General features: G+C 39.9%; 2 protein-coding genes across 3 annotated transcripts; both read right to left on the bottom strand.

Annotated features, from left to right (window-relative positions):
• Positions 1-1,524: 1,524 nt before the first annotated feature.
• Positions 1,525-13,417, bottom strand: rbm26 (RNA binding motif protein 26). 2 transcript variants are annotated; one of them, XM_022195433.2, is made up of 22 exons: positions 12,930-13,417; positions 12,631-12,749; positions 12,401-12,519; positions 12,154-12,245; positions 11,783-12,066; positions 11,048-11,320; positions 10,703-10,948; positions 9,445-9,585; positions 9,198-9,332; positions 8,905-9,013; positions 8,636-8,792; positions 8,239-8,430; positions 5,879-5,980; positions 5,723-5,791; positions 5,540-5,638; positions 5,371-5,445; positions 4,847-5,014; positions 4,535-4,639; positions 4,162-4,365; positions 3,107-3,193; positions 2,844-2,957; positions 1,525-2,273 (listed from the first exon to the last, which is right to left on the bottom strand). In XM_022195433.2, the coding sequence occupies exons 1-22, from the start codon at positions 12,986-12,988 to the stop codon at positions 2,184-2,186; spliced, it is 3,039 nt and encodes a 1,012-aa protein (XP_022051125.2). In that variant the 5' UTR covers positions 12,989-13,417; the 3' UTR covers positions 1,525-2,183. The 2 variants fall into 2 exon arrangements, with proteins under 2 accessions (XP_022051125.2, XP_022051126.2); XM_022195434.2 differs by having other exon boundaries at positions 5,879-5,977.
• Positions 13,418-15,215: 1,798 nt separating this feature from the next.
• LOC110952081 (cytochrome P450 27C1) lies at positions 15,216-23,861 on the bottom strand. The gene is made up of 9 exons (XM_022195435.2): positions 23,370-23,861; positions 22,056-22,246; positions 21,602-21,801; positions 20,998-21,207; positions 20,105-20,268; positions 17,664-17,830; positions 17,318-17,396; positions 16,908-17,111; positions 15,216-16,517 (listed from the first exon to the last, which is right to left on the bottom strand). The coding sequence occupies exons 1-9, from the start codon at positions 23,658-23,660 to the stop codon at positions 16,398-16,400; spliced, it is 1,626 nt and encodes a 541-aa protein (XP_022051127.1). The 5' UTR covers positions 23,661-23,861; the 3' UTR covers positions 15,216-16,397.
• Between the last annotated feature and the right edge of the window lie 1,036 nt (positions 23,862-24,897).

Raw genomic sequence — 24,897 nt, 5'->3', positions numbered from 1 at the left:
CCGACATGGAGCATACCAGCAAAAAATACAGGTGCAACAATGAATTATGGATGTATGCTTCAGTTCCTGGTGTTGTAAATAATGGCTTACTGTTAATACTGTTGTGATTTATTGGGACATATCAGTAGAACAGCTGTGCTCTTCCAACTTTAACAAACATCAAAGAGGGCACATGGAGAGAAAACTGTTCTGAAAGGAATTTTTACGTTACAGGAAATGTGCAATAAAGTGACAAGACCCTGAAATATGTCAAAATCTGTTTTTACTCATTTGCTCTTTTGTAATGTTTGACCATAAAATTAAACTTTTTTTTTTTTTTTTTTTTTTTACAAAAATATATGTTTACAGATATCTGCAGGTGTTCAAAGGAAAGAATATGTATATTGAGGACTGAAAAATGGTGAATACATTTTATGCTATTTTAAATGACTAACCAGTAAAATCACAGGGAAAAAAGTAACTATTTACATGATAGAAAAATACATAATGTCCTCACCAAAAATGTGTATTTTCACATTTGTTCTTGTCACTGAAATGTTTGCTGTATTGAAATTTAAAAATATAATTATATATTGGGTATTATTTTCTCTTTTTACAAACAAACATTAGTCTTTCACTGTTTTTAACATATAATTCCTGCACCCTTTCTGCCAGAATTTTTGTTTGCAGGATTTCATTTTACAACAGCTTGGTGGAAATTTGTGCCAATTCAGTTTTTACCCAACGCTAAGTTCACAACATATAGGAGAAAAAGTTTACTATGACTTGCAAACAGTCGAGCAAATAGGAGGGCAAAACCTAAAAACTCATCTCTGTATCCAAAAGTATGCATTTAGAAGGCTTTTCAGTGAAAAGAATTCCTTCTCGACTTAAAATGTCTTATACATGTTACACCATTGCTTTCTCTAGAATGTTCAGATCAATAACATCCCCCCTCTCGTTCCACTCACTGCATCTAGAGCACACCAGCTCAGCTACGACTCTGTAAAATAACTCCGTAACACACTGGAAAGTTGTAATATTACAGGAATTCAGCCAGAGACTTTTCACCTGTCTAAGAGCGGAAACTGTTTCAAGTACGAGTTTTTGTTGCGTTTGTTTAACCTGCAGATACAAGACGCCTCATCTCGTAGTAAGCAAGTCTCACACACAATAAGCAAACTGTATCTAAGAATCTTTAAAAAACAATTGTATTGAATTACAGCAGGACTTGAGGTTGACAATATATTACAGTGGAAAATAATAAAGCCACTTGGAAAAAGAACCGCTGCAGCTGGAGGTTGCCAACAGCTCCTGCAACAAAAGAGCACAAATGATTTTTAATATGATGGAATCATTTACATCAAAAATAGATTAGTCAACAAATGCAAAGGCAATGATTAAAATTTGCAAAGTTATACGTGTCATGTCCTTACCTTAATTTTGAAAATAGTGCAATATTTTTTACCTTACCGATCCAAAGTTAAAAAAAAAAGTTGCTGATAGGATTATTTTTCAGGATTTTTGCTCTTTTAGGTGAAGAGGAAGGTTTTTTTTGTTTTTTGAAATGGTCTTTCAACTCTTTTTGGGAGTTTTCTTTTTTTCACTGCCACAATTGTATATTTTTTTAAATTTTTTTCATCTTTTTTTCCTTTTTTTTTGTTTGGCAGGACGTTTTGAGACCATTTCAATTCTTTATTTTTTGTACAATTCAAAGTAAAGCCAAAAACTCTGAAGCCAAGCTTTCATACAAATCACTTAAATCCAGACATAAAATATTTACACACAAGCATTTAAACCAGTCAGTCTAACTCTATTCTGCAAAAAGCTAGGGTCTGTCATTCATTTAAATTACAACACAGGTTCTTTTTGTAACCGAAAGTTCAACAAATGTGTCTTAGAGTGAACAGCTGTCACATGTCTAGACAAAGTATCTGCATTTTGTGAACCAAAAAAACAAGAGAAAACAAATCTATTTCTACATTAAGAGCATTAAAAAAATTCAACATTGTTGCATCTGGTATACACATTAAAATAATCAAACTCACACATGGTGCTTCTGCCAGTTACATATGTGTTAAGGGAAAAAAAGTCTATCCAAAGTGAAATACGCCATGTTGGCTTATAAACAGGCATGTAAATGTTAGAAAGTTGCTGGATTGTTGCTCGTCCTTCACACCAGAGTAACCAGGGAAGACCGAGCTTCATCTGCGCCACGGACGAGGTTCGTTGTCGTCTTCTTCCTCGTCGTCGTCCTGCAGCAATGCGTCGTCACTCAGCGACTCTTCTGGGTACTGATAGAAGGAACAAAGAAAGACACTGATATTACCAGTGGTGATTAAAAAAAGTGAACAAAAAAGTCACTCAGTGACTCTTCTGGGTACTGACAGAAGGAACAAAAAACACTGAGATTACTACTTACTACTGGTGATTAAAAAAGTGAACAAAAAGGCAATTTAAAGTGTAAAGACCTATTATTGCACCGTGTGCTTAAAGGTCTCAAGAGGGTCTAAATTCTCAACCAGAGAGTACCGTCCTACAGACATACCAACTGCTTAATGAAAGTACATGTGGCTGTGATAAAGCCACAAGACGGTCCTTACTGTAATGTGTAATGGCTCCCTCTTGTGTTCTACAAATGCAACACAAGAAATGGGTATTTAATAAGCTCTACGGAGATAAATCTGAAGAGGATATCCTCACTAAAGTAAATATTTCCGAGTGGATCTTTATACCAGCAGGAAATGGGAGCGCTGAGAGAATGAGTCCAATCCTGTGTGAGCTCTCTTCTGAAGGCCCTGACATACAATCAACAGTCCCCATCTGCTACTAAAGGTGCTGTAAAATGAGGAGTATCCACAAACCTCATCCTCCTCTGGTTCTGCCTCGTCAGCATCCGCAGCACTGAGGGCCGTGGCAGGCTTATGCCAGGCCAGGCGTAACGTCTGGTTGTTGAATCTCGCTCCGTGCAGAGCCGCCTACAGGTGGAGCAAACACAGGAGGTGGAAAACAGGTGCGTCAGTAACAGGCTTAACCTCAGCTCTTTGCTCTGTCTGGTGCACAGAGTATAACATGTGGAAAATACATTTCATGGTTTGAATGTCAGAAAAATCCAGAAATCCATCACCTGTTCAGCCTCCGCTCTCGTCTTGAAAGTGATGACCACAGACAAGTTGCTCTCGTCCATCTGGCAATCTTCAATCTCTCCAAATTGCTTCAAAATTGCAAAAACAAAACATTTTGGTCACTTAAACTTTATACATTTCTGTCAAAATACTGGAACAATATGTTACACATTTCATGCATATAACGAACAGTCATAAACCTTAAGTGACATTTTTTTGATGTCATGGTGCAGTTTTTTCCAACAAGTTGCTTAGAATATTACAGGTGTATTATAATTATACTCAATGTTTGGTTAAATTTGGAAATATTCAATTGGGTATAAATATTAAAGCTGTTAAACTCAGCAGCAGTGGCTGTGTTTCTAACCAAACATATTCAGAATACTGGGGGAACTGACAAAGCCAGGCACATTAAACAAAAGCATGTCTCCTGCACGTCTACATTACCACAACAATGAATTTATATTTTCAGTTTTAACCCGTTGTAAGTTATTGTTTATTTTCCAATTGTTGAGAACTAAATGATCTCATCTCAGAGCGAAAGTAAGCTTATAATTTAGGTGAATTTTCATGTAACCACCACATGCTAATGGGTATTATCAGATAAACAAAGTAAATGAGCCACACTACCACCATTTTATTTGCATTTATAGATTAGATTCACGTGTTGTTGAACGACTGGTCAGCTGCATTTTAAATCTGTGACCACCAGAGGTCACTGTAGAGTCCTTTTGCTGCACAACAATTGCAACAGTGATCATAATGACATCAATATGATTTAACTGTATTCTACATAAGACATGAGAGAAGTAGAATGTTTTTAGTGTAGACATTTAGTGCTGACAACCCTGGCACTGGAAAAGCTGAGCCGGTAAAATAGAAGCAACCCGTCAAATTTAAAATCCTGTTACAATTTACTGATTACAGGTCCGGGTCCGTATAAGACGGCGTCTAGGTCCAGATCGTGGACCCCTAGTTACTGACCCCTGACCTACAGCTTCCTTCAAACCATCATGTTGGTTCTCCAGTGGAGTAATGTAGATTTAGATTGACTTACAGCAAAGTGTGGCAGCAAATCTACACGGTCTGTGTCAGCGAAACCAGCAATCTCCAGCGCTCGTGGTCGATGGTCCACGACTGCATGCAGCGGTGCTCCTCTTCCCCGACCTCTGGTTCCCCTTCCCCGGGCCCTGACGGCACCACGACCCCGAGCGAGTAGGCCCCGGCCTCGACCCGGCGACAGGAGCCCCCTTTTAGCTGCCTGAAAGAACAAAGACAGAACAAAGCATGTAATGTAAAACACATATTCCAAAACATGATTTGAAAAGAGAAAAGTAGGAGTTCCCTCAAGTGGCTGCTGTGCAAACGGCATTTCTACCCTTGACTTGAAGCTTGTGAGACGGTTTTCTCTTTCAAGTTTATTTCAGTACCTCGATTTGCAGCTGGGTGTATTTGATCTTCAACAAAGCAGTGTCCTCTCCAGCCTGAGTCTTCTTGTGCAGGTCCAGCTCTGCATCCAGCAGCTCTTTCTGGGCCTGTGAGTGAGTGAAAGCTGCTTAAATACAACCCCAGAGCCTTAAACCAAAATGCTGGAAACCTATCAGTGATGAAAACTACAAAGGAAAGGAAGGAAACAACCTGTTCTCAGTCAAAATCCAGTAGAAATCAAGATCAAAAGAATCCTAATCCATCAGGTGTTTATGTGTAGAGTTTTGTATGGAGGAATCTGTTGATGCCACTACCTGGGCTTTGCTTTTGGTTGTCCGTAGCTGGTTGCTGCTGCTTGAGATTCCCTTTATCTCTTCTTGAAGTTTGGTGATGCTCTTTGTCAACGTGCCCAAAGTTTCCATGATCTTGGCTTTATCCTCTGCCTTCATTGCTTTGTTCTTCTCAAGTTTGGATATCAGCAACTGCAGAGCAAATAAAAAAAACATAGAATCATATATTTAACTCGGCTTGTGCTGCTTACAAACATAAAACCTTAATAATAATAACAACTCTAATAAAAAATACAGCTGGGTTACAAACAGTGATCTTCTCACTCTATTTTTTCTCATGTTATCTTAGGTGCAGAAACAGTTTAACACTAAATCTACACAAACAGCTCAAAGCAGAGTCGAATGGCTGACTTAGGGGCATAAATGGTGAGACAGATCTCTTTTACAGCACACACTCAAGTTTTGTATAAGAAGGTTGCAAAATTTTAAAGCAGACAGGCAATAGGTGCACTTTGAAGTCTTAAAGCATATATTCAAAATTTTCTTACCTTCTGTGTCTCAATGTGCTTCTCCAATATTTCCTGCTTCTTCTTCCTCACATCCTGCTGTAGTTTCAGGGCTTCCTGTGAAGGTTATTACGGGAAATGATGACACAGATTTTGGCTTTACTTCTGAAACTTTCCACTCCCCTCTTCCCACCGTTCAGCTATTTCTCACCTGTTTCTTCTTCAGGGCTTCCTCTGAGGTCCGCTGGGCTGCCTTCAGAGCAGCAGGATTGTACACCGTCTTTGTGAGGCCCATTGACGTTGAAAAAACCTGACAAAATAGTATTTAGATAAGAAGACGAGAGAAATTCCAGGAAAAAAAATGAACTATTCTAAACACAGAGCAGACACTTACTTTCTCAACAGGAGCTGCCGGTTTGGCAGAGAAACCTAAGCGGTCCTTCACTGACAGTTTAGAAGCATTCTGGTGGAAGAAAGACTGAATGTTTATACACACCTTGTGCACATTTTGACAAGTATAAGAAAAAAGCAAAATCACCCAAACACGCACCTGTGAAGCTACATTGGAGTCCTGGGAGGGCTCAGAGTTTGCAGGGAGCATGGGTCCTAGGCGATCTTTGACAGACTGTTTCAGAGATGTGGCTAAAGGCTGCTGAAAGACAAAAAAGGGGTCCGAGTCACATTATAGTGGCTTTATTGAATGCATTTAACAGACACTTGTTTAACCCTATGAAACCTACAGCTGGGTTTGAAAGGCAACTCATTTCATTTTTTGTCTGTTTCATCAGGAAAATAACCAAATCCAAGCTTTAATTGTGATGTTTCATGAACATCACTTTATTCTACATTTCTCATTTTAAAATGTACCTAAAATAAATTGCTTACACAAACTAGATTTTGGAAAAAAAAATGTTAAAAATTCTGTGCAGCTTGGTGCAACCAAAAAGGCCTGAATGACTCGGCTTTGACTTACAGTCATGTGACAAGAATTCAAGGATGTCTGAGCTGAACTGGAGGCTGTGTTTACAGAGCAGAACGTACAGATCAAATAAAGCCCCCATATTTTTCTGAGGGCATCTCCAACATGTTGATGTTGAATAGTCAAAAAAGTATGATTTATGACATTTTAACTTTGTCTCAATGCACAACTGACAGTTTTTTTTTAAAATGATCTCTACTGAACACAAATAAGGAAAAGTGTGACTGGAACAAAAAATACTTGACAGGTTTTTTGTTGTGATTAACATTTTAAGTGCAACAATATCAGTGATCTTATTTGCTGACTTCCTGTGTCTCCTTGAATGACTCATAAGAACACTGAGTGAAACAAGTTGTCTGTACCCTAAGTGTAAGAGGAGGCAGTACTGGCACTAATGCAACCTTTTTTTATTCCAAGTGGCAAAATGAAAGCCAAGAGAAAACAATGGAATAGTGTGCCATAGCCAGTTTTTCACAAATTATCAGAAGCACCCTTGATTAGGTTGCTATATTTCACATAGCAACAGTTCAAGAACAAAGAAATCTGTGACTGTATTGAATTTTACATCAGTTTATGTTGATCATGGTCAAGCATTTGGCATCTGTGACACCTCTTCAACAGATTTATCTACTTGCTGTAAGTTTCTAAACAACAGTAAGCAATTAAAAGGAGTAATATAAGATGCTATAACTGCGTTCTCCACAGATTTAGAGCAACCTTTACTGGTTATACTACGGTGGCCGACAGGGGCAAACACGCTGCAAACCGCAAAAGCGCTGCAAACACAGAAATGATCCAAAACCAAAAACTCACAAATGCATGAAACACGTGCAAGAAAAAAAATGCTGCAAGAGAAACATGCTGCAATCACAGAAACAACGCAGAAGCAGACTTGCAAAATCACAAAACAGATGCAAATGAAAAATGCTGCAAATATATAAAAACACACACAAACCCCAGAACAAGCGTAAGAGAAAAAGATGCAAATTCAATCCACAACAGAAGTGCACCAGACACGAAGAAGAAGAGAAGAAGGAGAAGCAGAAGAAGAAGAAAGCGTCCGATATTTTTTTAGTGTGAAAAGGTACGTTTTCATTTAGTTTTAGCATCATGTTTTACTTGGCTGGTATCTTTAATACAATATTATTTTTATACAATATTATCGAAGAGCAGCGCACTTACGTTGTGGACTGAATTCGCAGCGTTTTTCTCTTGCGGTTGTTCTGGGGGTTTGTGTGTGTTTTTATATATTAGCAGCATTTTTCGTTTGCATCTGTTTTGTGATTTTGTAAGTCTTTGCTTCTGCATCGCGTCTGTGATTGCAGCATGTTTCTCTTGCAGCATTTTTTTTTCTTGCATGCGTTTCATGCGTTTGTGAGTTTTTGGTTTTGGATCATTTCTGTGTTTGCAGCGCTTTTGCGGTTTGCAGCGTGTTTGCCCCTGTCGGCCACCGTATTATACAGATTGATACTATGATATTATTGTCATTTGGCCAGTTGTCCACAATCATAGGCAAAATGAATACATAGCCTGATAAAACCTTTAAGTCAAAGACACCTGCTTAAACTAACTATTTCTTCTTGTAACAAGTCCACAAAGCTCAGAACATCAATAATTACATTGAATCAACTTGTTCACAAGTGCATCTTATCTAAAAAGAAAAAAAAAGAAAAGAAGGAAGGTGGTAGGTGTGAGTGTGACTGTTTGTCCTGTTTTAAGTTACTGTAGTGTTTTCAGGTTATTTTATTGTCGTTTACTGTGAAGCACTTTGGTCACCGTTTGGGCTGTTGTAAAGGGCTATACAAATAAACTTTGATTGACAGAATGAAGAAAAACTGCTTCGCACAAATACCACCAACATTTTTTTCTTGAGTAAAGACAAAACATTTCACAAAGGTAACATACTAGCAGTGACAGTGAAACATTTTTACCATGGCTGGCTGAGGCTGAGGCTGCTGCTGTGTGTGGGACTGTCCCTGTCCATCACTCCCATCATCTCGAAACCAGTGTACCCTGATGAAACGGTTGTTGAGCACAGCCTCTGTGCTCTGCATAGCACGCTTGGCCTCGTCTGGAGAGGCAAACTGGATCAGGGCCCCCTCTGGGTCATTCTGGAAGGCCACCTGTAAAAAGACATAAAAAAAAAAAAACAATGATTAAATTAAAACACAAACCCCAGGTGCCAAAGTGTGCACTACAGTTGTATAAGAATTCCATAACCCTGTGACACCGGGTAATGTTGCACTGAACTACATAACTGCTTGTACTACAAAGCAACTATACACTTTACTGTGAGACTTTTGTCTACAGCAGCACACAGGCACTGACCTGTAGGTTGACGATGGTGCCAAACTTGCTGAAATGTTCATTGAGTTTGCTGATGTTGTTGAGCTCGGGGGGAATTTGCCGAACAAGCAGCTTGGCGTTCGGAGAGAACTGAGCTCTTTTGTGGAAGCCCTGGTGGTTGGGTTTGTTGAAGTTGGGTCTGAGAAGAGACGAGAAATGATTAAACAATTTGATAAGAACGGTTTTAAAACATAAAGCTGTCAAATGTATGCAATATGTCTTTACATTTTTTTAAAAATAGGCTGACTTACTTGTCAAACCAGGGTTTCTTGGGCAGCAGGCCTCCATCATGGCAGACACCAGGCCTCTTCCTAGATTCAGATTCCATGACGATTCTCATACTGTTGTTAGGAATCTTTTCTGATGTGGGAAAAACACATGACTGGTCAGTTTTGACACGACGGCACAGGGCTCAAGAGTAATTACAATTCTGGGAGAAGGTCTAAACTATAAAACAAATACAGTCAACCACACAGACCTGAACATAAAGTATGTACATGATTTAAGATAATCTCTTCAGGTGGTTATTTCATGTGAGCTATACCTCTATGTGGCTGGTCCATCTCCCCCATTGTAAGGCCAATCAGGTTGGGTCTCTGAGCATTGACTCTGTGTCGGTAGATTGGCCTGGAAGTGATGCTGGGAGCCTCAGGATTATACACGTCTGACTCATAGTGGTCTGTTTTAAGAGAGAGCATAATTTAACATGTAAAACAATAAATCATGGTGCAGTGGGTATGACGTATAATACAATATGAAATGTGTTAATTTGGAAGCCAGAGAGCTATTACCAGATGTGAAGAGCGGTGCCGAGGCATGGGGGAGTGACGAGCGCATCCCAGAGGTCACGATGGTGGGAACAGAGCTGGTGATGGAGTTGGGAGGAGCATCCATGCCTGCCGGTTGCAGTGGAGGAAGCGGAGGCGGGGGACCTGTGTCAGATACAGTAAAAGTAAACACAAAAACTTGAAAAATAATAAGTTCAAGTCAAATATTAATGGGTCAAACCAATTTTGTAAGTCTGACATGTACAAAACTGTTAAGTAAACTAACTGTTCACCTGTTTTTTTTTTCCATTTTAAAGATACTTTAAGTTAATCTTTGTCGTTTGCTGTGTGGCCAATTTCAGTTTCAAACATCTGCTTTCAACAGGATGCACGCTTGGATGCAAGCTGCTGCTAAGCAATGCAATAATCTACAAATCTGACCAATTACTACACTCACTTTATAGTTCTTTTGGATTTAATGTCCTCAAGACATAAACAGTTTGACATTCCTTCCAGAAAATGTACTTATTTATTGGGCATTACACAGTAAAGCACTTTTACTGAAAGTCAGTGACTGTTTCACTTCACTAACAACATCTGTGAACTGAGAAAATAACCACTTTTTGCAGCTCTATGTGCGTTTTCTTTGCTCTTAACCCAGAGAATAGTTTTCATGCTGGCTGTGATTATATTGTCAAATTGGGGGGCAAAAAAAACTCAAAAAGGTCAATATTAGTTTTGTAGAAATTCAATTTTGTAACTTTTTTTTTTAACTATTCTGTGTGCGTGATATTTTATGTTAAATGCTTTTAGTTTAAAGACTTTTCACGTATTTGAAAAAGTGCAAATATAGTGTTTTTAATCCTGAATAAAAAGCCGTTCCAGATATGCACTTCTTTCTAATAATGTGTTTAAAATGAATGAAGTGTCTAAAATGTCTGCTTCATGTATAAGTGAGCACCCTGGTTACTTTTCTGGTAAGACTGAGATGGTTTTCTTATCAAGTCCCACCTACTAGCATTTTGTATCACTGTCATAACAAATCTAAAATGCATGATTAGTGATTAGCAGGTTTTGTCTGATCATGACCTCGACCTTGATAAACTGGCTATTAGTTTAGGTTTTCCCTTGTTTTTAGTAGATTCTTGATGTACTTTTCAATCTCACATGGTGTATGGTAAATGTAGTCCACATACCAGATTGATAAAGCGACAGCGTTTCATATCCTGTGTCTGAAAAGAAACTTAAAGACAAAAAATACATTCTATATAAGAAATCCTACCTGCAACTGGTGGAAGGCTGGGTGGGAGCGGACCTGGTGGGGGCACGGGTGGCCGAAGGTTCACAGGCGGGGGGTTCATGAGAGGCGGTGGTGGCGGGAGGCCTGGGGGCGGCTGTGGTGGTTCCACACCTGGGATTGGTGGAGGTTGGAATGGCAATATACTGGGCAAATTCACATCCTCCACTACAACTGGGTCACTTCCGTGATCGAAAGGACACATGTCCCCTCGCATGCAGAAGCCTTTTTCTGAAAAAGACAACACGCAGAACATGAAACACAATGAAAGCATGGAAACGGCCAACCTGCACACCTTTAATGGAAATAGGATTTATCAGCCTTCCTTACCATCGTAGTCACGGCATCGCTTCCTCTGAGGGAGAGGTCTGTTAAAGGGGACACGTTCCACAGGGTGCTCGGGGTGGAAGTCCGACCAGCTCTCAGTGGTGTTGTTGCTGTGATGGTGAGTGGGAGCGATGACAGTGATGGTGCTGCTCAGTGTTGGCACGGGGAAGTGTGAAGTGGTTGCAGTGGAGACGAGCGCTGCTGGGGTGTAGCCATCACCGCCCTCCGACCTGTCCACTCGGTCATGATCATACTTCAACTTTCCAGAATCCCGTTCTGTGAATAGACAAGCAAAGAACTAGTTAGGGCCCGTTTACATTTTACAAAATCTGAAATTCAGTTTCAAAGGTTTTGTCCTTGGCTGATCCATTCATCAATAGCAAGTCTTCTTTTAGTCTATAATGTGTACTTCTGATAAGCTGTCTGAGCTACTGTTACCAAAGATTCAGTTCCAAGCGCTTAGTTCAATGCTGATGTCATTCTATGCAGTAACACATTCAAACAATTGTATGTAATCACTGAATAAGATGAGTAGATTTCATATTGAAGAAAAAATATTGGACAAATATTTCTCTGAAATCTACAAGATATGGATTGTGGAAGCTTTTTGGTTGGATGTAGTTTGAATTTACATACTTCAAAAGATAAGCAATGAACTGATATGAACTTTGAACGCACCGTCAGATGCAAAAAAAAAAAGAATCAGTGTTTCAAAACATGAGTTAATCAGGTTCTTACCTCTACTCCTGCTTCTAGACCGAGTTCTGCTGAGGGACCGGCTCCTGCTGCGATCTCGATCCCTGTCTCTGTCCCTTTCTCTCTCTCTATCCCTGTCACGCTCTCTGTCGCGGTCCCGGACGCGGTCTTTGCTCCAACTCCGGCTACGACTGCGGCTTCGACTGTAACTGCGGCTGCGACCTCTTCTGCGATTGTAGCGATCGCGGTACGAGTCCCTCCTAGGTGGGTTACGGTCATAATCTCTCTTCCTGGAGCGATCGTCTCTCTTACGGTCATCTCCTCTTCTGAAAATTAAATACAAAACATAACAAATAGTAAGAAGAAGACAAAAGTTGGAAGAGAAAGTGTCAGAAAAAGGGAAGTGCACATACCTGCTATCTCTACTGTACCGTGAGCTTGATTGTGGAGGGCTGTGATTCACTCGCCGAGAAAACTTCTTGTCTCGTTCTTCCTCCCGATTTGGCTGAAGAAAGAAAAAGTGAGATCAAAAGGAGGGGTCTATCTAAGACGGACACTGACATGAGAGGTCCCCATATTGTTTGATAAAGGTTCATGTAATGCAATGGATTTGTGGTGCTTTTTAAACAGCTGTTATACTTGACATGAAAAGAACATAACCTCATCTTTCTTCTGCTCTTCTTTCTCAACCTTGATCAGAGAGGATGGCTGCTCTGGCTGTGGGAGGTAGCTTTTGTTGTCAATAGCTTCAAACAGCTTATCAACAAATTGCTGGGTCTCTGAAAGAAGATAACGGTGTAAATCAGACATTTTAATGCACTGAAACATAAAACACACAGAATGACATTTTAAAAGAAAAGAGGGCTACAAAGTGAAATTTTCATTAATACCTTTCTGAAGAAATACATCCAATTGGTCTATACAAAGAGCTTTAAGTTCCTTTTCAGTTTTGTCCTTCTTCACCAAAGCAACAACATACTTGGCAAGGGCAGAAGGGTCTGCATCACAGCTGGAATTAAAAGAAACAATCCGTAAGACACAAAACAAATATTTTACAGTTTGATCAAGTCATGACAGGTCTAAACTGACTGTGTTGCGAGTTTGCATGAAACGACATTAGCTTAAGTAACTAACTGAGCTAAACTGTAAGAGGAAGACAGTTGTATGGCTCCAACCTGACTGTACTTACATGGGCTCGAGGGTTTCAGACAGCCATGTTTTCAAGGCATCGAGGTTTTCAATGATCATCTTAGATCCAGCCGTTCTTTCCCTTCACCACGGCCACAGTTAAAGCTAGCTCGACTGGTGATACTTATCTGTTTAAAAGGACAGCCGACATAAGCTGGTGAAACTAGCCACCTCACAGGTCTTTGGCTAGGCTGTGATGCTAAAAGCGACGTTAGCCGAGCTGCCGCGTTAACGCTGGCTAGGCTAGCTGGGCTAGCATACGTCTTTCCAGGCCCCAAACGTGCTGCACGACTCCTCGACTCTTGTAATGTATGTATTACCGCAATGCAAACGGAGCGGCTCTGTTGTCGCTTAACGCAGAACCTACTAACTCAGAAGTTTGAAAGTGATTATAATTCGTTAAAATAAAGTAGCATCCACGTTTAACTTGCTACTTCGTACCCTCTCAATAGTTACTATTCTATGGCGACTATTTACTTCCGCTTGTATTCTCGTTTGGGAAAAAGAAATCGCGAATGATCAAAACCTCTCGAGAGTTCGACCCATGGACTGTATGAAAAACATTCCGTCTGCACAGTGCTTCTTGTTAAAATGTGCCTAATGTTTAAATACTTTGGATCCGCTTAGCAAGGAAATCTTGCTTCATTAGTTTATATACAAAGTACATATCATGTGCAGTTGCACAGCACACAGTACATATTTTAAATATTGTCTTTTGACATGTAAAGTATATGTTTGAGTCAGGGGATGAATTTAAACTTAGATTATTCTGCTATTTTGGCAGTCTTTGCTTTTCCTGTTTGTGGCCACATTGACAGTAAACTAATCAGTTGATAAGCAATGCTTTTTGAGGATTTATTTGCATCACTATATTGTCAACCATATCAGTGACAACAAACTAATATAAATATAGTGTTCATTTTTTAAGGAAACTTATTGTTATCAGGGATTTCAGAGGTAATGTCTTCTTATCTACAAATGCATTTTCTTTCGTTTTTCATATGAGAACAATATAATTTCCTCAAACTTAAATACTGAAATCTAATAAAGATTCTTTATTATACAGTCTGTGGTTAGAACAACAGTTTTCTTAACATTTCTGGGCATGAGAGTACAATTTTGAAATCAGAAATTTACTAAACACAGGAAAACTGTAGCTAAATTCCTATTCATGTGTAGGAAAATTAATAGGGAGACATTTGGCTGTCAGACAGCCATATTTCATTTGAGCCAAAGTTGCACAGAAAAGGTCACATGAAAATACAAAGATAAATGTGGACCAATAATAAGATCAAGCTGTTTTATAAATTTGAGATTTTGTTATGATTTACTAGCAAGCAAGTTTATTTATATAGCAATTTATCATACGCAGAGGTTATTTAAAGTTCTGTTCAGGCAAATGTAAAAAAAAATAAAAAAATAAAACATGTAATTAAAATTGAATTAAGTAGATGAATAAATCTAAAACAGTACAAATAAGTTGAATTATGTGCACACATATCAATAAAATTATTAAAACGATCTAACAATAATAAGATATGACAAAAATAAAAGAAAATAATGTAAGTGATGAAGTGTATAATAAAATAGAAAAGACATTACTTAAAATTAAGTAAATAAAAGTGCAGAAAACTTTAATAAAAGTATAAGTTGTTTAGAAAAGCCTTTAATAATACATCAGTCCTGCTTTAGCCTCTTTACACTGACCACTAGTTTGTTTAAGGATGGATTTTAAGAGTTTACCAATGACCAATATGGCCATATTTCTGACCTTTTAGTGCTACATGCACCGATAAGCACTTTGAGATCTTTGGGCGAGGGCTTTTGTTTGCTCCAGGGGCCCAGCTGAATACTAAAACGGAAAGAGCATTTACAGTATGAGGCTCTACACCGACCTGCCTGAAGGAATCAGGTCAGCTAAGTCAGAGATCTCTTCCTCAAACCTGCCTTTATTGAAGAGCCTTTCCTGATATTATTTCAGTGATAATTTCCCTTAAACAGTTAATTTCTTTAAATTATTTTTACCTTTCCTGCGACTGTATTGTTTTGTAATACAAAATGTTGTCTGTTCAGTTTATTTTATGAGTTTTGTTTTAGTTTACAGCCTTGTGAGGTGCTTTGTAACTTGGATTCTGAAAAGTACTCCATTAAAAAAGATTATTGAAATTTTGCTCAATGTTTTCTTGCTTTATTCTACATCTGCAGTACTGAGAAATGTCTTCAGTGTTGCTTCGGTACACTCCTGAAATATTATGAACTTAAAGAGCTTCACAAAGGACAACATGCACAGTTTTTTAAAGTAATAATTATAATTGTCTTCAATCATTTTCCAGTTTCACTGGAACTACAGTTCTACAAAATGTAGAGATAAAAGAGTATATAAATACAAGAATAATAAAACAGCGTTTCCATTTTCCTTCTTGCAAATCTGAGTGATCCTTCAAACTGACACAAATCAACAACTTGTCTCTTCTCTTTACTACGAACTGTTCTGTAACATACTTTTTCCCCTCTTAAAAAAAACAATGTCACTGATATGCTGGTAAAATACTTTTACACAAATGGCATATAAACCAAAAACACTTTACACATTTTCTCATCCAAAGACAGTGTGTGAAGCAGATACACATTTCATTAGCTGAACAGCTTTACTTTTCAATTTATGTAGTGTATAATGTCTAATTCATTAGTTCTAACTCACATAATAATCAAATTAAGGTCTACTTTAAAAAGCTAAAGGCCATTTTCCTACAAATACACAAGTTTACATTTTAAAAAATACAATTTTCTCAGTTAACTATGTTTCATGATATACAGTACATGGATTAAAATCATGTAATGCCTCTTCAGTGAATGAATGTTCTTCCTCAGCCTGAATGAAAAAGAAAAAAAACAAACAAACTGTGGTGCCAAAAACAAAGCAACCTGTTGAAGTCTTTTGGTTTGCAACACAAACAACATAACCAATGAAAAAAGCTCATTATATACAGCTCTGCAGAAGACCGCTCATATCGAGTACATTCACAGCTGCCCTTCAACATTCTCAGTGAAGTGAGTTTTCTCAAACTCACAGGAAACAGTGTGATTATGCATTTATGAGTGTGCATACACTATAATATACATGCATGCACATTAATCTAAGAGGATACAGTTAGAGTATGAAGATTAGGCCATTTTTCCATTCACTATTTTGAACATAATGGATGGAAGGTGTAACAGTTAAAAAATGTAGTGGTTTTCACTAAGTTAAAATAATATACATAACAATAGTTTGTACACCTTATATTATTTATACAGTATTTGTGTCCTTGGATAAGACGCATCTCTTGCCTGAGTAAAACCTCAGTCTCAGCTCAGTATCTAAAATAGAACAGTGGAAGGTGTAACTAAAAGCAGTGCATTTAAAATATCTCCAATAATGAATCAGCACTTTACAAAACATCCAGTACGTTAGACCTTGTGGAGGAGTCTAGTTTTCCCTGTCGATGAACTGCAGGTGGATGGGAGCAGCAGGACACAGCAGGCCGTGGGTTTTGGCCTTGACGTCAGCGGTGAGAGGAGACGTGCTGATATGGAACTTTTGAATGAGCTGCACAGGGAGAAAAAACAAAAAACAAACAGATGTCTTATTTCAACAGTCACACAAAGTAAGAAGTCTAAAATCTGCATATGCATCCTCTTAACACATTACTCCAGGATTGTGAGGGTTGTGCGCTTTAAAAGAAGTGGAAAGTGAGTCAATTTTTTCACAAATCTCTGAGGGGTTTGGAGGAAGTTTAGACGTGGCAAAGAGATACTTGGATTTCTGTGCTGGTGTAGAACTCATCTAAAAATGAGACTGTTGTTTAAACAAGTGTTTAGGCTTGATGACGGTCTCAAAAGCCAGAATAAAGACAATTTAGACTATGGTATGAAATAGTGAATGTATTGGTAGTGATTTAGCCAATGACATGTGGAGTTGTTTATTTAAATCCCCTACCCTTGTGAGAGCTAGATGCATCTCTAACTCTGCTATTCTCCTGCCAATGCAGCTCCTGAGGCCATAGCCAAATGGAATTGAGCCAAAGTTGTCGACACGATCTGTGGAATCTTTCCGTATCCAGCGACTCGGCCGGAAGTCTAAAGAATCAGCAAAGTTCTCCTCCTCCAAAGATGTGGAGAAGTGACACAGGGCCAGCTGAGTCTAACAGTGTGAGAGACAAAAAAAAAATGAATTGTGCAATGAAAACAGCTGAGCTTTTGCACATGCATTCATACATGCGGGACAAACAGAGACATGTGTGAGTAATGCCTTATTGTGTTACATCTGGTTCCACTGGAATGTTTTTGGCTAACACTTAGAATCACACTTTTTCTCGCACGCTCTAGAATCGCCTCCATCAGTCTTACCCCTTTGGGGATGAAGTATTCGCCGACCACCAAGTCATCCTGGGTAATCCGCCCGTTGCCTGGGAGAACTGGAAAAAGCCTGCTCCCATGGAGACACACACAAAGCTCGCTATTCACCAGCACTATACATTAATCTTTTCACAAAGTCTACTTGAGATAACCAGAACAGTGAAAATTGTGCACAAGGAAAGACAATCAGCAAATTAAAGAGATTTATGTGAACATACTGCAGTCATTTTTAGAGTTTATTAAAGTATTGCGAAGTCGATTCTAGAGCAAACCAAAAACCTGACAGAAAATGTGAGATAAGAGCTGACTGAGTGTAAAATGTCAATGCAGTCTGTACCTGAGAGTCTCTTTGACCAGACCTCTGATGAGAGGCAGACGAGGGACATCGTCAGCTGTGGCGACTGTTCCCGGTCCCAGAGTTCTTGCAACTTCTGTATAGATTTGTTGCTGTACATGAGGGTGTCGTGCTAACAAGTAGCTGGCCCAAGACAGGGTGAAGGATGTCTAGATTTATATATACAAAAAAAAAGGGGGGCATTTTTAAGAAAAAGCTATTTCACTGTTTGCTGCATCAGTGTTGTGTATTTGCTCTTCCATTAATTCTCTGTGGAGATGCTGCTCTTTTTCTTGATGTCCTGCAACTGCAATGCAAGACGATAGAAGAGTTTCTATAACGTTGCGCAAGTGTTGAGAAACAGCGAAGGGGCTTCTGAGGGAGAGAGGGGCTAATTCCACATGCTGGGCAGACACTCAAGTTCACTCCTCCAGTTGCACTCTCAGCCCTTTACCCCTCTTCTTACATCACTTGGGCCTCTGATCCAATCTCATCCAACTGTACCTTCACTAAATGCACTTATGTCACACTGAGCAGCCTCTGTTTAATGTAATGAGAAAAGCAGAGAATAATCCTAATTGTTGCAAATCAAAAGAATAGCAACACAAACCACCTCACTCTTTTAAATTTGTCATTGTATTATTGCCCAATCCTGCTTCTTCTCTCCCTCCACGATAGGCTAACACTTTCCAGATTTCTTGTGTTTTCCCTTTTCTCATCAAACACATTGTTATTGATCTGCTCTTCTTTTTCTGAAGCCAACCACCCTACCTACTGTTATCTCACCTTTCACAATTGCCCCAGCTCCCTTCGTGTGACTTACATTTCACTCATTTTCATTTCAGTGAGGCGGGGCAGATGCCCAAATGATATGAAAATAGGTCTCATCTTTCCTCTATGTTTTCTGCCTGGCTGCCTCAGCCCACATCTGACATCTTTTCCTGCTATCCTGTATATCTTTCCATCCTGCCCACACACTTTTCCAACAATCACATCATGATATGTAAATCTATCAGAGGAACAGTCTTGTTTTTGTGAACATCAAACCTAATCGCTCCTCAAAGGTCACTCTCAGGTCAGTCTCTTCCTGCTTGACCAACTAAAGATCTAAAGGCTCTTGTAGATTCTCCACCATCCTGTTCATTGTTGTGTTTTTCACTCCTCTCTTCCCTCCCTCACATTCTCCCTCCTCACTCTGTCATCATTCTCTCCCCCATCGCAACCAACTTGCTCCTAATCAACCCCAGCTGGCACAGATGCTGGCAATGCCTCAGACAGAGCCAGAGAGGAATCATATGACAAAAGCTCATCCGAGAGGAGCCTTCAAAAGGCTGAGGCCTCTCCCCTCCGTTCCCGACCATCTCCTCTTCATTTCCTAACATCCATTGTACACCCAGCTCTTTCTTCTTCTCCTTCTTCCTCCTAATTATGCCAATCCTCACCCCCCACTCTCCGCTCTTCCACCTCCCTCCTGGTCTCACCTCTGCCCAGACTGTGCTATAACTCTGGCTGTGGCTAACGCGTCTTGACAGCTCTTTGTGTGTGCTGAGTAAAGGCAAATGCACCACGGGGTCAGGTAATGGCTCAGCTAAGCCCACCCCCTACCGGGACGTGCCCGATTCAACAAGTTCAACGAAAACACACACACCCTTTTATCCCATGGCCCCAAGCTCAGCACAAAAACACTCCGGTCCCATAATTTTCATTAATCTGACAGTACCCCAAACAAATTAGGCACCAACTACGAACATGTGCACACAGGATGGACACAGATGCACACACATTTAGCCGACAATCATTCTTGGTGAGTATTGTACAAAACCTGGCAGTAAAGTTTGTCAAACTTTTTTTTTTTTAAATATCTGTCTCGTGGAGATGTTTGAAGATGCAAACTGTGTAAAAGTAACGTCCTGAATCCAAAACTGAGCCGAGATGTTTGTAATAAGTCATTTACTCTGCTCCTTTCTGTATTTTTTCCAGAATAAAAAAAAGATACAAATTTCCCTAAACATGTTTCCTTAATGACATTAAGGCCACAGCTTTAATGAATTTGCAAGTGCAAGGTGCATCTAATCCAGCTCTGATGTGGAAACATATGAACACAAAACACAGATGTCTGGCAGAGGTGGAAAAAAAAAAGACAAAAGACCCCCTGTGTAGATGTAACAGACAGAGACAAATGACAAGAAACCAAATCTGAGTGAGAACAAGTTTGTCAGTGGGATACTGTGTAACCCCCCGATTCACCGCTCTGACCTGACGCTGGCACAGCTACACAGGCGCGGATGTGGCGCCAGAAACCCAACCCTTGAAACTCAACACTGACTCACGCACACAAAGACTCAGACACACACGTGCGACTCCACCGAACCCCTCCACCTCCTGAAGCTCCCTGCAGCTTAACACACCTCTCCACATACAGTTCTGTACAGACAAATACGCACCGTGTCAACACCGGCCAGCAGCATCTCGGTTACGTTGGCGTAAATCTCCTCCAGGTTCATCTCCTTGGTAATGAGCAAGTGTGTGAGCAGGCCTCCCTTCACCTCCTCTCCCCGCTGCAGCTGGGCCTTGATGTCTGCGAACCTCTTATCAACGTGTATGAGGCCTTGGATTAGACAGAGACAGAAAAGATAGGTTGAATGAAGGAAGAAAAAAACACGCAAGGAGGGGGGTGAAGGAAAAGAAAGAAGAGAGAACAGGTTATGTAAGAGAGGGACTTCATACTCCCACAATCCCATGGCACAGCAGTGGAGATTTATATGCAAATCAACATTCCTTTCTATTTATGTCAGGCTATTTGTCAAAAAAAAAGTTTGCAAGTGCTTCACTTGCTTTAGGCTTTGCTGTTTAAAAAGCGACCACAGGCAGTATTATCTGACATGTTTACACATCTAAAACTATTTATGATGAAATGTTTTAAAAGATCAACTCTTGCAAAGCAGCACAAAAAAGAATATGTGCCTTGTAAAACCCTTGCGGTCACTTAAAAGAAAAAAGAAAAGGAATTTTATGCACTGATGTCAATTTCATTTCCACGTTTATTTTCTGCATAATGCCTTTTGTAGCTCTGAGGAAGCTCAGTCAAGTCTAATTTATCTTGAGACTGGAGACAACAGATTTAGAACTATGCCTCTGTAACATCTTGAAGCTTAACCCTTAAAAGAGACCATACATCAGGACATTTTGCCTCCTCTGCCTCACTTTTATTTTTCTTAAAGAGTGCAGTACTGAACTGATAGTGTACCTTTGTAATATCAAAGCACTCTGGCCAAGAGATCACTGCAAGTATATGACAGTTGAAAATAAAAAAGCTAATAAGCTGTAAACTGCTTACTGAATCTGAAGAGTCCATCCCAGGAATGACAGAACTCCTCCCATGGTTTGGGGAGAATCGGTCGGAGCCACTTGGGGATCGCCCCAGCGTACATGGTCGTCTTGAAGGAGCTGAACATGAGGTTCAGAGCGGTAATGTAGTCTTGGGTGTCCTGGGGAATTTCGCTTTCCAAACATCCTAATCGACACTCATACAGGATAGCAGCCACAGCTGCAAAGACAAAGAGAAAAAACATTTCAGTGCAGCTGGAAAGTTGTGACAAGGATCCCTTACTCATCCCTTGTTTGTTTGTTTTTTTAATTTTTTATCCAAGCATCCTTCCTACAATTTATTGCTGATGAGTATCAGTGGTTTGTACATTTTAGCACAGCAGTTACCAAGTAGTTTTTGATGGAATTTCAGTGTCTAAATTTGAGAGAAGTGAATAAAATGGTTTGTAAACCCTTCTCTTTTTACTCTATTATTTCTTTCTGTCTACTTTTCAAATGACCTCCGTTATCTCCTTAGCCCTAATTGATGTTCCCCCTGCACTATCCTTTTCAAATCTATCCTGACAGATTTTACATTCCTTCACAACCACAACCTGTGAAGGATCTTTACCAACCTTCCATTGCATATTTGAAGAAGAGGTCATTCACGTTAAGTACAGTCACTTCATCAGGCTGCTGGATGCGCAGACAAGAAACTCTCTTTATCAGGTCGTCCACAACTTTGTTCACATCGTCAGAGAAGACTGCTACGTCTCGAGGGCGCATGATGAGTTGTCTGAGCACGCTGCGCATCTTCAGCCAGTCCTCTCCCTCACTGGAAAACAGGAGCCAGTCAAGAAAGTTATTTTTTGGCATTCTCCTGAACGACATTCACAGACACAGAGAGGAAATAACCTATTTTTTATAATAAAAAACAGTGATAATGCTGTTGAAAAAAATGAAGTTTAAGTTTAGTCTTTAGATATGAAATCAGGTCATGCACAAGTACAGGGTCTGTACACCAACTGTGATGTGGATTTCAGGAGGTTCTTGCCAAGATGTAGCTATCAAAGTTTGCAGGGGACTCACGCTGAGATGAGGCCGGTGGAGCGTCCTCTCAGGTCTCTATACTCCTTCCAGGACTCCATGTTGGCTCTCTGAGGAGCCACACTCTCAGCCCTCAGCACCTGAGCCACCAGGTCACGATCGGCAACCGAGACCACCAGTTGGGGCCCAAAACGAGACTTGAAAATTTTGCCGTACTTCTTCCTGTGCTCCATCTACAAAGCAGGAGCGATAACAATTCATTTACGGTGGCATTTCCTAATAAATGTGACTGTGATGCAAAGGGTGATCGCAGCAGTGGTTTCACTATATGACACAACTTATCAAAAGTCTAAATGTGATTAAAGCTACATGGTGTCCATTTATGTAATACAATTTGATCAGAGTTCACTACATTTCAGCAGATCAGTATTGTATGCCAGTGGTGTCACTAGATCTCTAGTGGAACCGGTCCATACCAAGACAATATTTATTTCTCATCCCCTAAAATAATGTCCAAAATACATTAATCTACTTGCAATCAGTAAAGCTTTATCATATTACAAATTTGACAAAGCGTATGGAAAAAAGTACAGTGTTATTCACACAGTACGATTTGTTGTCTTTTGAAGAACTTACCAATAACAATAAGAAAAAGCTATGAAACAAGATAATTGGAGTGTCATGATTTGTTTTTGACCTTACCTTGACTTTGAAAATAGTAATTTAAAGTGAAACTTTGTTTGATATATAAAAATGCTTTAATCAAGCATTGCATGTCACTAATCTCTACATCAACAACAAAGCAGTCTTCTTTAATTAAAGTGTAAAAATGGGATTTTGGCTGAAGAATATTCTCTGGAATAAGTGGGGCAAAGAGGGGAAGGAGCACCAAGTAGTTTTAAGTTACACTTCATTTGGAATGATTATGATTTTGTGGTCAATTTCACAAGTGAAAATAAAACACTTCACGCAAGTCCTGTAAACTGCTATGCTTGACACGTTTGGGCAGTTTGCATATTTCCCACCTTTAAGCTTTGGAGATAAAAGACCTGTGGACCAAAAGGACCAGTGCCCTCTATGACAACACTGAGTGCTGCATCTTGCAGCCTAATGAAGACTTTGGGTGATTCACGTAACTCAGCCTATTGCAAAACTCATTCTCTGAAACGGGAAGCTGAGCAGCACTGACCACCAACTCCCGGTGCGCTTTTACGCAACAGTCTGTGCATTTTACGCAGGTAGGTGACGAAGTTGGCTGCAGCTGAGAATGCATGAGCTCACTGCCATTGATGAAAACGAGAAGAAACTGAAACTAAACGAGATAAATCACAAAGAACAACAAAAACAAAACGGTACCTGAATTTCATGGATTCTGCTAAATCCGTCTCTCCAGAAGAACTCGATCAGGTTGGACAGGGTGCTTGGTCCCGGCATTTCCTTCAGGCTCTTGACTCTGGTTTTCTCGCCCACATCTGTGGGTGCCATCAGTGTTTCATTCATGGTCTCCTCTCCGGTGGGGGAGATCCCCAAAGCCTCGCTGGCTGCTGACTTGTGAAGGGCGCGTAAAGCGTAAAGCAGCTGCTTATTTAGCCGGTCGCCTTGAAAGCTCTTCCAGCATGTTTTAGTCAAATGATTCAGGATTGCCATTATCAGGACGCTTCCCGGCGTTTCCGTGAGCAGAGAGCGATGTTTGATCGACTCTTTTGCAAAGCCTCCAAAGCACAGAGTTCACATCTGCAAATACACGTTCCCAGCACGTGTAACCTCAGCCCTCCCTGTGTGTGTAGTGTAATGTTAGATGGGATTGTATTATGGAACGCTTTTAAATAGTTGCTTGTACAGCCTCAGTAGAAGAGGATTGGATGGTGGCGTAAAAAGATGGGAGGGATAAGTCTGTATTCGGATGTGGGCGTTCCTCCCCCCCAAAAAAAACTGTTGGGTTCACTCTTTCAATGGAAATGGGCGCAGCGCAACGTGCTAAAACACAGTTACATCACCCTACGTGAACTCACACACCCCACCCCCAGCAGACACACACACACACACACACAACACGAGAGAGAGAGAGAGAGAGAGAGGAGAAGAATGTGATAAATGTCAGATGGAACCAAATTACACGATAGAATTTGTCATAAATAAAGTAAAACTCCACCCACAGCTCATGTACGCACATCTAGAGGTGAGTCCACAAATCTTCAGCTGTTTAAACACACATGTGCAAGTGCTCACAGTGTTAATGTTTAAAAGCTGTATTTTATGAAGTACTGACAGACTCTTTGCGATCTGTGGAGACTTATGCAAAAGTTATCTAAGTCTGGAGCCAGCATGCATGACATTTATGTGTAATATTTAAGTTGAAGTTGACAAAATATTACAAAAACAAATGGACTGGATGGCAGTTTAGCAAATGGAACATATTTACATGAGAGTGGGAAAGTGCACATGTTTAAATGAACTTGGTTAAACTTTTGGAGTGGATCTTCTTCACCTTAAAACTTGTCACTGATTTTCAACTCATTACATTTATGACTTTACTGAGAGTCAAAGGAAAGATCAGCTGAAGCAATGATTTTGGTTATCTTCTCAAAACAGCTCACATGTATTAATTTAAAAATTAAAATCAGCAGACATCTACTTCATGTCCAGATGAGATTTGTTGCAAGTGTCTTTTTGTTGTGGTTTTTTTTTTTTTTTTTTTTGGTTTTCAGTGTTCCTCTTTTCTCAAAATACTTGAGAATCTAAATCTACCTCATGACTTTTCTCACTTTCTCAGCCAAAGACCAAGTCTCGAGTCATGATCGGACACCAAACTGTGACTAAGCCGGTCGGGGGCTTGTTCTCTCTGCGTAGGTTACCATTCAGGTGGATTAAGCCGTTTACGATT

The sequence above is a fragment of the Acanthochromis polyacanthus genome, chromosome 2 (assembly GCF_021347895.1).
Source record: "Acanthochromis polyacanthus isolate Apoly-LR-REF ecotype Palm Island chromosome 2, KAUST_Apoly_ChrSc, whole genome shotgun sequence".
NCBI classification, from domain to species: Eukaryota; Metazoa; Chordata; class Actinopteri; family Pomacentridae; genus Acanthochromis; species Acanthochromis polyacanthus.
This window is presented reverse-complemented; position numbering and strand designations above follow the sequence as displayed.